This window comes from Camelus dromedarius, chromosome 2, assembly GCF_036321535.1.
Source record: "Camelus dromedarius isolate mCamDro1 chromosome 2, mCamDro1.pat, whole genome shotgun sequence".
NCBI lineage: Eukaryota > Metazoa > Chordata > Mammalia > Artiodactyla > Camelidae > Camelus > Camelus dromedarius.
This window is the reverse complement of record NC_087437.1, coordinates 6,177,729-6,191,027: the sequence shown is the minus strand read 5'-3', so window position 1 is coordinate 6,191,027 and position 13,299 is coordinate 6,177,729. Positions and strand designations below refer to the sequence as shown.

The window sequence follows — 13,299 nt, the reverse complement described above, 5'->3', positions numbered from 1 at the left end:
CCTTGGCGCACTCCTGAGCTGGGAGAGGAGACAAACATGGAAGCGACCACCACAGATGATGACTGGTGTTACAGTGGGGACTCTGACCAAGATCTAGGGGATACCAGACAGGCTAGTTAAAATTGAGGGTGGTTAGTGGTTGGGAAGAAGACAGGTTTGCTGGACATACCAGAGGAACAAGGGTTTTCCATGAGGTGAACAGTATGAACAAGCTCTGGCAGTGCGTCCCTTGGGGTTCTTGGTAGATTTGACTGGCCTTACATCTGTCAATCACAAGCTCATACAACATGGGTGTTTACACACATCTGTTTCATTGTGGCAGTGTTGTTACTTTGCAGGAACTGCTGTTTTGACAGTATTGAAGTTTTCAATTTCAGTATATCATAGATGCTTGATATATTTAAATCAGTGATCAGAAATTTTAACTGGGAGTTGAAAATGTGAGTCTTTAAATTGCACAAAATTATATGAAATAGTTGATAATGATACAATTGAGGATGAATATTATGTGCCTAGAAATAAGGGGAAAATCAATAAAGCAGCTATGGAATAAAAAATAGCCTGCTAATGAGAGAGTATTTGAAATTTAAAAGAAGTCCTAGTATCGTCGGAACATATGGGCATAGTTTTCATTCCATGATTGTAGATGCCATGTTCTGAGATAGATGCAGAACTACTTAGTCTGGGTGACATACTCAAGGAGCTGCAAAGACTGTATTTCAAGCTACTTGTTCAGATGAGAAAAGCAGTCCAGATGACATGCCCGAGCCTCTGAGCCCATGTGAAGCAAGACAGGGTGGTTGAACACCATCTCTTAACCTCACTCCAGTTTTCAGTGTGCTTCTAGATCTTAAATCTCCCTCAAGTGTCAGAGCACTACTGCCCTTGAACCGGGCACAGACTTCTGATGTCTGGATTTGGTTCAGTTCGCAGTGATACATTTGTAATCTCCAAAGTGACCACTGCTGCTTGCCTGCCCGCCCCTCCCCCACCTCGCACAGGGCCACCCCCAGAGCCTGCGTCTCTCCCTTCTTTTCTGACTTTGTAAGTTGAATGGGGACAATTTTTTTTCCTCCTGAGAGATTTGGGGGAAGGTTGGGGGAGTAGGATAAAATAAAGCCAGAGTGGTCTATTTGGCATTTTTAACACCCAACCCTGTCTCCCACTGCCACCTGAGCCGCTGACGGAACCTGCTTCCAGAGGAGGGACCCCATTTTCCTGCCTCTGTCTCTCTAGGTGCCATTCCTAATTATAATATTTTTTAAAGTTCTGTTGTAAAATGAAACTTTTCTCATGGTGCTAATTTTCAGTCTTACAGTAGCATTCCATGCAACAACTCGATGAAAACATGTCACTCGCGTTCATTATGAAGATCTCTGTGGTCATATAATTAAATTTTTGTGGCATTCATTTGGGAACATCTGAATTATTGAGTGTATGAATTAACAGAATAGCAAATAGCAAAATAACAAAAGGTCTTTTATAAAATCAGGACTAGATTTGGGTTCTTTTGAAGTTGATGAACTTGCAAATCATATAAGATTCCAGCAGTGGAGAATACTTCTGCTTATTAACACAGGACTTTTTATGAAGCATAATTTAATCTGGGCGAGGAGGTCACGGGAAAACGGCTTATCTTCCACCGTGATGCTGAGCAGCTGTTTTTAAAAATCAGAAAGAGAAACACGACTCACCCTGATGTTCAGGCCTGCGTGGGAAGCAGCCTGTGGGCTTCATTTCAGGGTCTCCACGGGGTCCAGTGTCAAGAAAAGGGGATTTTCCCCCTTTCTGTGGAAATGCGGTAACATACCAGTTACGTAGGTCGGATTTCAAATAGCTTCAGCCAAGGAGGATATAATCAGAAACTTAGAAAGCAGGGGAGAATATTAGAGTAGCCAGCAAGTTTGCTCACTGAGGGAGCTGTAGTCCCAGGAAAGCCTTCCAGCTCTGACTCTGCTTTCACTTAGTCTTACTTCTCTCTTTTTTTTTTAAATTAAAAAAGGTTATGATGGTTTATGTTGTTGAAATAGGCTAGAATGTATGATGGTTTAAAGTTGTGTTTGTTGTCTTTATTTTTAAAAAAGACAAACAGAGCAAGCGATAGAAGGGTACAGATTTCAGATTTCTAAAAGCTAATAGGCCGTCATTTTACGAATCAGTCGCTGGTAGCCTGACAGTGATGGCCGTGAGGGAAATGCCACTAAAAAGCAGGATGGAAAACTCCAGAAGCCAAGCAAGTGAAGTCATCTGATGTAGGAGCAAATAGCCATGCATTTTCCAAACATATATCACATCTGGAGTAAAATTCCTTGAAGTCTTAGAAACATTTTGATACTCTGAACATCGTTTGTGTTGAGAAAATCACTTACAGGGCATACATAGGCCTTTCACCATGATGGGTAAATTGGATATTTGAGCATGGGTTTTTTAAATTAGTGCATTGTTTCCTTTTTAACTATAAACGAATGCTGTTTTCTAGTCACCCTGCGGTGGGGGTATTTCCTTACTTTTTCAGGGGCCCATGTAAAATTGTTTTCCCAGGTATGTTAATCCAGACAAATTATAAAGTCGATAAAGTACAAATTGACCTTAAACTAGAGTTTATTTTATCACATGGCCCACTGATCCTCATTTTAAATTACCATTTCCTGTATGTATGAGCCACTCATTGCCAAGTATGGTTATATGATGCTCGTGGTCCAAGTCTCAGGTCTGATTCTTTCCAGCATTGATCATTTCTGGTGTGTCACTGTCATCACTAAAGATTTGCTTTTCTAACTTTTACGTGTGTATGTGTGTGTGTGTGAGAGAGAGAGAGAGGTGAAAGGAAGCAGGGGGCAGTGGGTGGTGGTGCTGGAGACAGAAACAGACGGTGACAGGCCATGAGATAAGATTCAAAAACTAAGAAAAGGGAAAAAAACACTTTTACATGGATATCTGATTTTACTTAGAGTTAATTTTATACTGTGTTACATCTCTCAGAGATGTAACCACTTGATTTCATAACCACTTGCATTGTTTAACTTTCAGCGTGTATCTGTCTGCTTTCCCTGCTGACACTGTGACTCTCATGTGTCCATCTTTATATCTGTTGAACCGTTACAGTTGGATGTATATATGAATGGTTTATCATCCTTAAAACACTTTGAGTTTCACTGTCCAATATAGGAACCACTGGCAACATGAGGCTATTTAAATTTAGGTTTAAATTAATTAAAATAAAATAAAATATGTCATTTTTCAGTTGTGCTATAGCCATGTTTCAGCTGCTTCATAGCTATATGTGATTAGTGATTATCATATTGGACAGTCAAATAGAGAACATTTCTGTCATCTCAGAAAGTTCTGTCACACAGTGCTGATTTAGAGGTTGTCGAATGGATTCAGTTAAAATATAATCCACTTAAATCTTTTTAAGAGAAAATATTTGTTTCAAAAGTACATGTATTTCTGTAGGTGTAATTCCCTACAAGTCAACCCGGTCTTGGAAAACACGGTTTAAGGGGAAGGATTGCCCTTTAATTAGAATATGAGATTTTGGTAAATAAATGCTTTGTTTCTAAATTACTAGAAAATAAATTGTTTTCCATGCTATAAATACTTCCCTTGCAGTATCGTTTACATTATAGATGTGTGGTAAAGTGTTTATCATATAGAGGATAAGATATGAAGTCCATGCATGCTAGTCAGCACTAATACCCCGGCAACAAGGGCAGGCTGGGGGCGAAGGAGGTGGGGAGGGCCCCGCGGAGGTGTCTCAAAGAGGGGGCTTTCTTACCTACTGATTATGTCAGAAACATCAGTAAGCCGTGGGCTATAGAACACATTCATTTCAGACAGCTTCATGGAGATTGTCTGGTCCAGGTCCTTTGCTCACCTCATTTCTAAATGCTTGATCCTTTGATTAGTAATATAAGGACCTTTATTATGTGCTTAATTTTTTATAACCTTGTGATACAGCTTGTCTTATTTCTTTTCTCAACGCTCATTTGCTGAGTTTACCTACTTTAAAATGACTCTGAATTTAGGAGCTCTTAAACACTGTAATTTTAAGAAAATAATACATTTTTTAAAAATTAAAAGAATATTCTAGCCGACAGTCCAGCACCGTTGCTCAGTTTTCTGTGTCCTTGTGGATATTCAGGTGAAAGCTTGTGATTTCTCAGTTCACAGTTAAATCCAAACCCAAATCAAAACATCATCATAAATTAATTTTAACAAACCACCACACAGTGAGCTATTTGTTGCCTTTGTCTCAGTGGAGCCTCATTACATGAGAACATATCTCACCTAGAAAGACGAAGAAATCCATTTTAAGCTTGTAATTGTGAGGTGTTTTTATATGTATTTATATATGTATAAGTAATGTGCCCTGATGTTTCATTATGGAGGAAAAAAGAGCTTTAAATAAAAGTAAGTTTTTAAAAATTCCTGATACAGGAAGCAAAAAAGCCAGTACAGTTTCTAATTGCCTTTTAGAGTCTCTGAGTTCCCTCATTACCTGTGATTTAAGCTAAAAATGAGGTAATTATAGATAACATCAGTGTTTATCTGGTTGATCTTGGCACCTGCAGTCCTAATGTTGTAGCTTACCCAGATCTGGTGCCACACTTTACAGTCTGATGCTGACATCCCTAATTTACACTTCTCATATTTCCATTGATTTTTAAGTTTACATGTTCCTTGTTCTATTTGAATAGTATTTTAAAAATCATACCTTTAAAACGGTATAAAGTCTCATGCTCTTTTAGGTGGAATATTGGAATCGTGGTACAGTCCTTTCATTAATAGAAATCTTTCCCTAATATATTTCTATACAGCCTTAAAAATTTCTTGTGTCCTTTTCCCTTTGCATTCAGTAAAGCAAATGTGATTGTAATTAACATGGCAGTCTTTTCAAATATTGGCATGCACTTCAGGATTATAAAATTGTTTAAACCTTTTTGCATCAGGTGTAGTTTTTTTTGCTTGGAAGGTGCTTCTCCACCTTCCACATATCCTATGCATCTAACTCTGGTCTTACCCCGCTTACAGGCCACATTCCTTTGGCCTGGCCTTTAGTTCTGCTGTTGCTCTAGCCACATCTCAAAAACGAGATGACCACGGTTGACAGGCCGACCTTGGAAACCACAGGGCCATCTCTGAGAGCTCCTGTACCACCCGCCCCCGGCATACCCCCCAGCCCCACCTACCGGGACTTACTGACCTTTCCTGTGGGATGAACCCTCCTCTGCTCCACGGAGCAACTTCATCAGTAACAGCCGAAGCAGCTGTCTTAACCAGGTATCAGAGATCCTCGGTACCAGCTGTAGGGAGTCTCTGGGTTCTTCTCAGTTACTGTAGTGGCCTAGCTTTTTTAAGTTAGCTCCACAGAGACATTGTCCCCTGTCTAAATAAAGCCAGAAAATGGGGTAGAAAGCATCATATAAAATATACAATATGAACTTGTTTTCTCTATTATATCTTCATTTGGGACGATTCAGAAATATTTTTTTCCAGAATTGCCATGTCATTTATGCATTATTTAGGTTACAAAAGTATTTAAACAATTAAATTTAGAAAGTGCTAACTAGTTGCATTCTAATTTTATGTGCATATCTTGGGAAAATACTACATTAAAATATATAATTAGAAAGATATCTCTTTATGATTATAAGCTGTATTTATTCACTGCATATTCTAGTTGATTTCCATGTTAAAAAAAAAACAAAACTGCAAGAGGCTTAACTACCTAAATAGGTCTTCTTAGCGGGAAGGCATCAGTTGGTGCTGCAAAAATTAATTCTACTCACTTAGAAATGATTGCAGCACTCTTGGCCAATGAATGTTCTTCTCTGAGGAGCACAGAGATGGGCTCAGAGTCCTCCTCAACACAGTGCTTCCACAGCAGCCATGACTAATCCATTACATTGGCAGGGGAAATGAAGCAGCCAGTTTCTGCCTCTCCTTGCTTAGGTGCTGGTTTCCAGGGACTGGGTGCCTGCAGTGCAGATTAGTTGCCACTAGATGGCACTAGTGCCTTGTCAGCAGTTTTTACGACCCTGGTCTCTAACCTGTTTGTTCCATTGGAGGCAGTTATGCACTCAAGTGTCCCCTGCGTTCTTAACCACTCTCAGTATTTGTTGACTTACCTTCTCAGCCCAACTGGTGAAAACTTATCTCTGTACCTTTGGCCTTAATGTTCAAAAACTGCAAATGTGAGGAAGATATAAAGTCGCATTCCTATCCGCCTTGTTGCCAGAGGCCATTTTTGTCCTTTGATGTATGGACTATCATGTTCCCTCTAGTGTTGTCTCCATGTTATCCAGGAAGAGGCGTTTCCTAATTCTCCTTCCTTTTCACTCTTGACAACTTATATAATGTTTCTGGGCCTCAGCTTTGTCATTCAGAAAGAGGGGTTAAAAATATACCCTCCCAGGAAAGGTGTTAGAGGAGTTAAAAGTGATTTACCTAAAATATTATATATATCATAAATGGATTTTTTTAGCATTTAAAAAGCATCATTGCTAGATTTTTGCTGTTGGAGCCTTTTTTCGTTGTTGTTCTGTAAGACAAAGTTTAGCAACTACCGTTCCTTTATTTTTGTTAATTAAACTGAAAAATTCCCCTACTGACTCCTCAATGCTTACTATTCTGTTCCCAGGCCTTTCCCTGAGTTCAGCAGTATAGTCCATGGTTCATATTTGTGATGGGAAAAAACTTTTATTTTGGTCCAGCTCCCCTCAAAGGGCTCAACTTTTCAACATTGTGTCCTCTGTGGACTGTTTAAACCTCTGATAGCTCAGTTTTGGGGGTGGCATTTCAGTGCCTGTGGTGCAACTACGTATCATTTTCTACACTGAGTTTTAGTAGGTAAAACACTATTTCTCCTCTTTGTACTACCACGGTGCTTTGCCTTTATCATCTTAATTGTTGGTTTACACTTTCATCTACCCTCTTTCCTGAATGCTTTTTTTTTTTTTAATTTCTTTGAGTGCTAAGCACAGAGTCGGCACTGAATAAATGTGTATTATGTTTACTCTGTATCACAGTTTGTTAATGAAACGCTATCCCGTAGAAGAGAAAGACAATTAATGGATTATCTTGTGGCCTCTGCGTTTCTCTGTTGTTAGAGCTCTCCATCACTTTGAGATGTTAGTCCTTAATTGGAACTATAAGCACCTAGGAATAAATTTAAATGATTGTGAATTTCAGAGATGAGGTTTCCATCCCACAAGCCTCAGTCTCCTTTTCTCTTTACCAACACTGTAATCAAGGCACAGGGTCTTATTTAAGCTAACAAATAATTATCCTTCATTACATAAGTGGAATGGAACTTGACCTTAAAAGGCTGCTTAACTTGACAAGATGGCGGTGGATCTCAGCACCAGCTGTGTCTGCTCTCACAGAGGCTTGGTGCCTGTGACCTGACGTTGAAGAGGCTGGGGGGTCATGGTCCCCTCCAGACTGCATGGCCTTGTCCCAGTTCTGATTCCATTTGAAATCTGCGCTTTGGTTCCCAGACCACAAGCTGTTTAAACATCCTCACGTTTTCTGAGACGTCCTCCTGTAATGGTGTCAGTACTCGTTTCTGGTCTGGTCTTCGAGGACTACTACAAAGTGGATAAAAACAAGCCTGGACAATAGTGATGTGGGTAATCTGTGTGAAATTGTTGGGAAATGGATAATGTATTTAAAATACTATAGGTAATGCAGTTGGACTAAAGTGATTTTGTTTTAAACCAAGAATTCAGTGAGCATGTCTTTGAACCTGGAGTGGCTAAGAATCACTTATGCATGAAAATGATGGAAGGAGCATTAAGAGGAAATAAGTCTTAGGTTTCATCTAGACACAGAAAGCTTCAGTGTGTGAAAATCAAAATAATTGGGTTAAAAATACTGATACATGGCAGACAACAATGTGATGTCTTTAATTAATGAAAAACTCTCTTGGACCAGTAAGTCACACCAAAATAAGAGCAGTGTTATAAGTATTGTTAACAATAACATTAATATTTTTAATGTTAGACTATGTTGGGCACCCTTCTGAGGACTTTCCATGTGTTTTAAGTCTCATAATGATTATTTGAGGTTGATCCTGTTACTGTTCCATTTTACAGGTGAGGCAGCAGAGGCACAGAGAGGTTACGTAACTTGGCCATGCTCGTAGAGCTGGTAAAGTGTGTATTGTTCCTGCGCGCATGGCCATCTTTTTATCCCCGAGATGTGGCTCTGATGTCTGTTCTCAGACATCATATGATGCTTCAAAGAGGCGAGGCCCAAGAAAGGAAGTTTTTTAAAAAAAAGAAAGTAACCCAAAAGCATGAAAAGTTTCAGTTCCATTAATGGTACAAACACAAGTAAAATAAAAATGAAATACTATTTTCTTTTATGAATAGGGTGGTGAAAAGAAGAAATTTTCAGAGTAGTGGCAGGAATTTATTCTTCCGGGATAGGGTTGGAGTGTGTGTCCCATGGGTCACCCTTAGCCACAGAGTCCCCAGCAGCAGGAGACCTGGTGTGGTTGGAGATCAGAGCTGCAGGGCTGAGGCTGGACGTCCTCCTGCTCGTGACATTAGGGATGTGCCATTGCCTTGGTCGCTCTTCTGGAAAACTCGAGGAGATGCAGCCCGCCTCACAGTCAGGGTGCTGAACTTGAGGTGAGCGGTTGGTTCTGATCCTGGCTCTCAGATCGCATGGTGTCCAGCTGTCCTTCCCGAAAACGATCAGGGTCCGGCCAGTGACAATGCACATATTCAAAGAAGGATGATTGAGGGCTTTCGAGGCTTCCTTTTGAGTTAGTCTCTCTGAAGAGATTACCAGGGTTTAAGCTTTGATAAGAAATTGTAAGTTATAAGTTTACTGTGGCATTAGGACGTCTGAGAGAAATTTCATAAAGCCGGACTCAGTGGCCTGAACTATTGACAAACGATTCTTGATGTTTAGTTTGGTACAAGATACAGGGAATGTAGGTTTGCTTCCTTTATTCAAACTCGGTAAATGGTTTGGGACAATTAATTTCCAATTGTCTCCCAGCAGAGCAGATTGACTTGTATATTAATGAGGTACAGGTGTGAGGCCCCTGGTGCCTACATGCCTGGGAGGCAGGCTTCCATTGTTTCTCTACTCAGTCTTGGGTGTGCGAGGGACTCAAGCTTGCCTTTAACAGTTTTTGCAGTGAGGCTTTTTAATTTTTTGATTTTTTTTTCAGATTTGCCTGCACCTGCTAAAATTTCAAAACTGATCATGTAGAAAAATGTGGCAGAGAATTCAATAGTAAATAGTACGGAAAATTAAAGAAAGTCGTCTTCTATTATATGTAACTGCCCAGCCTTCCATTACAGAGAAACGAGTTCATTTAGACAGATATTTCACATGAGAAGTCAAGAGAATCTGTGGCACACTTTTTTTGTTGTGTATTTTTGGAGCAGGGATAGCTTTGTCAGTGGCTAAAGCAGTCATATACTTAGATTAATATTCATTTTTCTCTAGTTTATGCACGGAACTGCACTACCAGCCTTTTAGAGGAAAGGGACTAGCCTCCGTAGACATGATGAATTTCAGGAGCTGGCATAATTATAGCGATCTCCATATTCATTAAATCTACAGAAGAACTCTGTCCAAAAAGACAGCCAGGCGTTCAGAAACAGTACACAATTAAATATATACATCTTAAAAGTTGCATCTCTTAGACTTATTTAAAAGTAAATTGCTGTAGCACTCCTCTCCAAGCAGAATTGTAACAAAAGGATCCCGGTTTCTCACGTCTAGGAAGGAATGGGAGGAACTCTTCGTAAACAACAACTACTTGGCAACAATACGGCAGAAGGGGATTAATGGGCAGCTGAGAAGCAGCAGGTTCCGCAGCATTTGCTGGAAGGTAAGCAGGAAATACTTATTTACAGCTCGTGGCCGCAGCATATCAGCACATCACCTGATGCCCTGGAAGATCAGCCATGCAGGGACCACGGAGTTTTCCAGGAGACCTCACTCCACCCGTGTTTATCTTTCCCGGGATGTTTGCTGCTAAGGTTGAACCGCCTGGGGAACTGGTGACGGTTGATGGAGCCCCTTGAGATTAACAGTCTTCTCGTCTCAGTTGATGGCCCGGGACTCAAAGCAATCCCTTCAGTTTCCCCAGAGGCGTTTGCAGAAATTCTTGGAGCTGAGTAGGAGCTGGAGGGCGAGGGTTTCAGATTCCTGTTGTCTCGGGTGCCTCGCTTAGTCATCCTCCCGCTCCTCTTCATCAGTAGCAGCTGGAAAAGATTTCTCAGCTTTTTTACTGGAAAGTACGTGAAGGGGGGCAGGCTGAAGAAGTGGAAGGAAATGAGGCGGGTCTCCTTCCCGAGCAGGCCATCAGCACCACGCGCGGGATGATCTGCAGTATCTTTCCTCGCTTGGACACATGTGCCTTTTTGTTCTCTCAAAATGAATTAGTTTAGATTCAGACTCATTTTTAAAATGACTTCTATTGAAAGTTTTTTAGGGCTTATCTGCATAAATTGAGCATACGGAGCCTGCAAGTAAAGACAGTCAGGAACACATAATGTATTAGACAGTTTTAAATTTAATAATTTAGATTTAATAATTAAAATACATTTTTCTTCTCTGAGATGCAGGCAGTAAAGGCAGGGGACGTGCTGCTGGAGTGGCTGTGTCCCAGGGCGCCTGCCCCGCCCCCGGCTCCTTGTTGTTTAACTTTGTCTCCTTCCTTTGCTAAAAATAAACACAAATCCAGATTTATTTTAATGTTGTATTAAACTAAATTAAATCAAATTTGTCTTTTTAAGAATGCTCGTTATTTTCATAAGCTGATTGCTGGTTGTAAATTACATTTTCTGCGGTAAAAGGAATGACTTCACTTCTCAGGCTGTGTCCTCAGATTGTTCTTTTCTGTCCTTTACCTGCTTCTTTGAAGACAAATCTTCAACCTCGAAATTACAGATTGGACCTTGTGCCTATTAATACACCTCATCACCCCCATTAATAGAAGAATGTAAAATAGGATTGTACTTGAACCTCAATGAATGTCTCTTGTTCATTTTTAATTAAGTCTGGAGGGAAGGTTGATCCCATTTTTGTGGTGTAACTTTTGGAATTTTGTTGTTTAGCCTTTCTTCAGTTTTTGTTTTGTCCAAATGTGTATGTTTCTTAAATACCCCCAAATACAGTGTGTTGCAAATGGGAATGATGATGTGAGTATGCAATGCCATGAATAGGAGTATCATGAGTATTTTCCATTCTCAGGTGATTCTGTTTGGTATAGTTTCACATTTTACTTCTTACAATTTTTATAAAAAAAATTTTTTTTTTTTTTGGACAGCTCTTTCTTTGTGTTCTTCCTCAAGATAAAAGTCAGTGGGTAAGCAGAATTCAAGAATTAAGAGCATGGTATAGCAACGTGAAAGAAATCGTAAGTTGTACTTTGATGACTGTAATGTTTTCTTATGTATACTTAAAGTCGTGCAGCCTCTGATCTGTGTGTGTTTTCTTCTTCCTTTCTTCCGCAGCACATCACAAACCCGAGGAAGGTCGTCGGCCAGCAAGACTTGATGATCAATAACCCCCTGTCGCAGGACGAAGGGGTACAGTGTGTCTTCATTCATATCTCAGCCTCTTTTCCCACAAGAATGCTTCTGAGTCTCGCTATCGGTCACCATGAACGCAGTGTTATTTCATACCAATTATTATCACTTTTTTACCCCACAAGTTATACCACCCAAAGCCAGGTGGAAATTTCCCCATGCTGTGTAGGTTCAGTGCTGTAGGAAGTTGATGATCTGTTTCTGTGGGACATGAGGCCAGGAGAGGCCCCAGGGCCTGTAAGCACTGAGGGTCAAGTGCAGGGGCACGAGGTGGGGCTAGAACTGCTCATCAGGGTCCCAGTGAGGACAGCCTCACTCCACGACAGGAAGAGAGGGCTCCACTTGGTAGGGCTAGCTCACACGAGGGAAAGTAACTGTCTGATGTGAATCTGTGAACAAGTTTTTAAAGAGCACGACAAAGACCAGGCCCACCTCCGCTCATGTTCCAGTGAAGGCAGGAACGCTGACTACGCACCGGTACCATGTGCCTTCTTCAGTGCTGCTCGAATTCCTGTTTCCGTGCTAACAGTTTTTTTCTCCAGTTCGTGTATAACATCAGCGTTTCTTTTTCCTGATACTTATAATTATATGATATAGTCTACAGTATAGCTTCATGAAACATTAAGTACTTTTTAAAACTTTATTTACATTCACATTTTTAAAAGTACATGAAAATCTCTTCAGTTATCAAACCAAAGCTTTGTAGAAAACATCACGTTTCTTTTTAGTGCGCTGGCAGTTCGGGTCAGGTTCCAGTTGGGCCCAGCTGGCCCGTGGCCCTCCTCTGCTCCAGGCGGCCCTGTGTGTGGTGGGGCAGCCGCAGGCGCAGAGCAGGGAGAGCACCGTTCATGTTACACAGGCAGTAGAAAGTTTTAAGTATGTGTACGGTAACAGCACTGGAAAATTGATGTTAGAATAAGGATGTGTTTCTGAGATTAAAGTAGATTTTAATAAATACTTTTCCAGCTTCAGGTTTCCAATCTGCAATGTGAAGTCGTAAGTCAGAGAAGGATAAATTTAACCATTTAAATTATTAAATTGAGATCATTAAAGTCAAGCAAAGGTGAGATATTATTTTAAATAGGTTGTTTTCCTTATTTCAGAGTCTCTGGAACAAATTCTTCCAGGATAAAGAACTTCGGTCGATGATTGAACAAGATGTTAAAAGAACGTATGTAGAACTATTTACAAGTTACTTTCAGTAATTCCAGTTGGTGTTACGTCTTCGTAGTTTTAGCAAAATACAGCTTTATAGCGGAGCCTTAACTGAATGCAGTGTTCTTGTGTTAATGACATTTATTTTGGCCAAATTTTGATAATAATTACTTTCTATTCCCAAAGTATATATTTTTGCGTTCCCTTTTTCAAAATAAATAATTATATTTATAATATTGATAATATTAAAGTAATATGTAAATACTTAAATATTTAAATCAGTTTTTCAATTTCCAGCAATTATTTGAAGTCATGTGCTTCTGATTAAGGTTATATTATGTAGTTCTAATACTGGTTTTGCTAGAAAAAATCATCCTTTGCTTTACACTTTGGAATCCATTTCTAACCAAATTACTTTCTAAATGACAGCTATTATTTTCACCCCCTCATTTCTCTTCCTCTTGAAGCCATTTAGGCTTGTAAACAACTCAGACTACTAAGTATTTTCCATATGAAGATTAGGTTCTTGTTTAGCACATAGTTAATGTCTGTAACCTTTATGTGTCGGGCCTCTTCTTTC

At 40.0% G+C, this 13,299-nt stretch overlaps 1 protein-coding gene across 7 annotated transcripts in view; it reads left to right on the top strand.

Moving 5' to 3' along the window:
- Positions 1 to 13,299, top strand: part of TBC1D5 (TBC1 domain family member 5) — a 498,316-nt gene that overhangs the window by 259,336 nt on the left and 225,681 nt on the right. For all 7 annotated transcript variants that reach the window (XM_064490964.1, XM_064490965.1, XM_031470042.2 and 4 more), the window contains 4 exons: positions 9,751 to 9,859; positions 11,303 to 11,392; positions 11,490 to 11,564; positions 12,668 to 12,735. In XM_064490964.1, the coding sequence (XP_064347034.1) occupies positions 9,751 to 9,859; positions 11,303 to 11,392; positions 11,490 to 11,564; positions 12,668 to 12,735 (342 nt within the window). The remainder of the gene's footprint in view (positions 1 to 9,750; positions 9,860 to 11,302; positions 11,393 to 11,489; positions 11,565 to 12,667; positions 12,736 to 13,299) is intronic.